This window comes from Nicotiana sylvestris, chromosome 6 (assembly GCF_000393655.2).
Source record: "Nicotiana sylvestris chromosome 6, ASM39365v2, whole genome shotgun sequence".
Lineage (NCBI taxonomy): Eukaryota > Viridiplantae > Streptophyta > Magnoliopsida > Solanales > Solanaceae > Nicotiana > Nicotiana sylvestris.
In genome coordinates this window covers 210,923,764-210,927,343 of record NC_091062.1, presented here as the reverse complement: position 1 = coordinate 210,927,343, position 3,580 = coordinate 210,923,764, and the positions used below count along the sequence as shown (strand labels likewise).

Here is a 3,580-nt window from a genome sequence, read left to right as displayed (position 1 = left end):
AAGAAGGGAACTTTGGAGAAACGACTAAGTTATCTTCATGTGATATATAAGTCACGTGTTCGAATCGTGGAATTAGTCATTGATACTTGTGTTAGAGTAGGCTGCTTTTAACACATTTTCTTGAGATGCGGCCTTTCTCGAACCCTACGTAAACGCGAAATATTTTGTATACCAAACTACCTTTATCTTAAGTTTAAGGTGCATCAACGTGTAATTAATGTTACGTAGTTTTTTATAATGTTGATATGCTTCTCATTATGTCAATAGAAATTAGTGACTTAAGGCGTTGTCGCATGTGTTTATATATTTAACTTTTGTTGTGGTATAATTAAAATTACACCTACACTAAACTTCAAACTCTTAAGTCCTGAATTCCATATAGCATCAAACTAAAATAACAGAAACATGAAATAAATTTACTCCTTTAACAAGCGTGTAGAAATGTAAGAAAAATATCATCAAGAGATTAATCAACCTTAATTACATTAACTTCTGCTAATTCGGTTCCAAATTAAACTTTTAGGTTGCAATATTACAGATTAAACATAATAGTACTCAGGAATATTAACCAGAGCAACAAAAACAGTTGAAACTAGATAGCTTAAAATAAATCGGACCTAAAAATCATCTAATTAAGCCACACAGATTATTTGCACCGTATGGTCTTTTTTAGGCCACTCTTTAAATTCTCTCCCCGTTAGCTAAATGAACTAAATTTGCACAAATATAGCCCACTGAACTAGTAAGAGACATCATTTAAAAAGTAGCCGAAAAGGGCCATTTATGCAAATAATCACATGGAACTGCTTTATTTGGATGACCTCATCGACCAAAACGATGATGTCCCACTCCCAATGGGTGATGTCCAACACCTAATGGATGATGGCCATGAATAGGAACTCCATTTGACTGGCTAAAAGGATAAACATGAGGGCTATTAACCAAATGAGCCAAAGCTGTCATGGCATGAGATTGGCCTGAAATGAGTCCTGCAGTTGAAGGATTTTGGGCTAAGATAATTGAGTAACCGTCGTCAAAATTGCTCATGTCTTGTGCTACCAGTTGCCATATTAAGCTTCCTGCCATAGTTCCTCCCGCTTTCGCGAAATTATACACATTTCTGTAAACTGAACTCATGAATGTGTCTCTTACATTTTGATTGTATCCTGGATCTTTGCTAGACTTTCCAAATTCAGCTAGCACCAATGGCTTCTTTAATATTGTTCTTGAATCTTGCCAATGACTTGTCATCCACCTTTGCATGAATACTCCTTGAGCATCATCACTTTGTCCTGACAACCTGTTAAAATTAAACAAAAATTTCTACCATTATCCTTTTATTTAATAACAGCTTAAATTTCATTTTGAACTAATTACCAAAATCTTGTATAATATTGAATAGTTGTCTTCGTGTGACTTATTGGTTACCTGTTCAAACAATGAAATCAGCTATTGATGCTTGCATTAGGGTAAGCTCCCTACATTACACTCCCTTAGGGTGCGGTCCTTCCCCGACAATTCCCCGACCCTTTGTGAACGCGAGATGCTTCGTGCAACCTTTTTTTATTTATTTAATGTTGTTTGATTAACATTTTGTTTTGCTTTAGGGAAGTTAATTACTCTGTATGTGAGGTATAAAAGAGATGTTTATTTACCATTGGTCAGTATATGCATGTATAGTGGCAAAGTCGATCTCCCTAATAAGATTGCTGCTGATGAAATCTGTTCCAACTTGGTAACCAGGATTAAACTGTTTCTTTTCAGGCATTGAGTCGCCATAAAATCCCTCCATTCCTATCTCCAGCAAGTGTTTTCTGTCCAGTGATTTTACAAAACTAGCCATCTCTTGAACCCATCCCTGTAAAATCACATCATATATATATATATATATATATATATATAGTTAGCAAAAAAAAAAAACATGAGACATTATTATAAGAACATAACAGATGATTAATTTTGTGCCTGTTTTTACTCACATGAACTGTTTTCCCAGAATAATCAGCATCGCAACGAGGCTCATTCATAAGTTCCCATGCCATTATTGTTGTGTCATCCCTGTATGCTATTCCAGTCATGGTATTGACTCTTGTCACTACTTTCTGTAGCACAATATTTTTTAAAAAAATAAAAAAATCAGTTAGTTCCATATAAAATATGCTAAATCTACCACAATTTTTTATTCAAATATTCATGGTGTCATTTTTCCTACCTTAACATGGTTCTTGTAATAATCTTTAAGAACTGGATGAGTATAAAAATCATCATCACTGTTAATCTGAATTCCTGCATTTCTCCCCCATTGAGCATATTGATTTCTTCCTCCAAAATCTTTGTAGTTATTCACAAAGCTCAAAATTAAACGTATACCATACTTTTTTGCTTCCGAGATCACAAAATCCAATCCCTATAACAAATAATTAATCCATGTTATAAGCCATAATATAAGAAAAATATCACATAGTAAAGAAAACAAGAAACTTATTAGTCTATCGACCTGAAAAAGATTTACGTAAAAGTTATATGCATCGACAATGTAAATATGTAATTTAACCTATTATAGTAACACGTGGTTCACCATGTGTACTGGAATACTAATTAATGCTAGCTATAATTTTTCTTTTTTTGAAGAATTACTTAAATAGCCGTCCACCAAAACCACATAAACAAAAAAAAAGTCTGCAGATGTATAATATATGTATAATTCATGTATAATATATATATAATCGTGTATAATATATGTACACTGACTAGGAAAAATAAACAGAAAATCTAGTCGGCTATTTATATAAAGAACCCTAAAAATATATAAATATCTTATTACACTGTCAGTGCATAGAAGTTAAGCTGACCTGAAAAACACGTTCATCGTAGACTCCAGGAGATATTTGTAATGCAGTATCACCTCCATCGCTAAAAGCCCAAGTCCTGCATACAGAAAGGCTAGCAGCAGAGGCTTCCTGAAAAACCTCTGAGACTTTGTATCTCTCAGTTGGATCAGCTGCAACATGCATTAGCCAATACGAGTTGAAACCATTGAATAGAAATGGTGATCCATTTAGTACAAAATGGGCTCCTTTTGTTCTAACAAACCCTAATTTATTAAGATTCCTAGCTTCTGTTGCAATAGCTAGGAGGAGGAGGAGGGCAAAGAATGAGCTTAATGCTCTAGTAAAAGAAGCCATTAATTAGTTTCTTAAAACAATGTATTGCTATAGTTTCTATAATGGGAAGAATGATTTGAGTACCAAAAGAGATGTTTGTAGGACTATTTATAGTTATTTAGAGCAAGGAAACCTTACTAAAAATAGAAAAAAAGAAGTTGATGAAGTAATTAGGAGGATTTTCAGGGAGGAATTAAATCCTAGTTGATAGTGCTGGTTTACTAAATTTGGCAAAAACGATTTTTTTTATCTTTAATTTAGTTTCAAGGTTTTGTGGAAAGCTGACAGAAGTTAAAAGTTCAGTTGAAGGAAAAAGGGAAGATATATATAAAAAAAATTAATCAAAAGAATGAAAGAATTGAAAAATGAAACAGAGGTGATGTCTTACATGTGCTTATCCATGTGCCTAAATTTTA

At 33.3% G+C, this 3,580-nt stretch overlaps 1 protein-coding gene across 1 annotated transcript; it reads right to left on the bottom strand.

Annotated features, from left to right (window-relative positions):
- Window positions 1-490: 490 nt before the first annotated feature.
- Window positions 491-3,580, bottom strand: LOC104234052 (mannan endo-1,4-beta-mannosidase 5-like). Its single transcript, XM_009787545.2, has 5 exons — window positions 2,853-3,580; window positions 2,213-2,407; window positions 1,980-2,102; window positions 1,656-1,858; window positions 491-1,300 (listed from the first exon to the last, which is right to left on the bottom strand). The coding sequence occupies exons 1-5, from the start codon at window positions 3,183-3,185 to the stop codon at window positions 823-825; spliced, it is 1,332 nt and encodes a 443-aa protein (XP_009785847.1). The 5' UTR covers window positions 3,186-3,580; the 3' UTR covers window positions 491-822.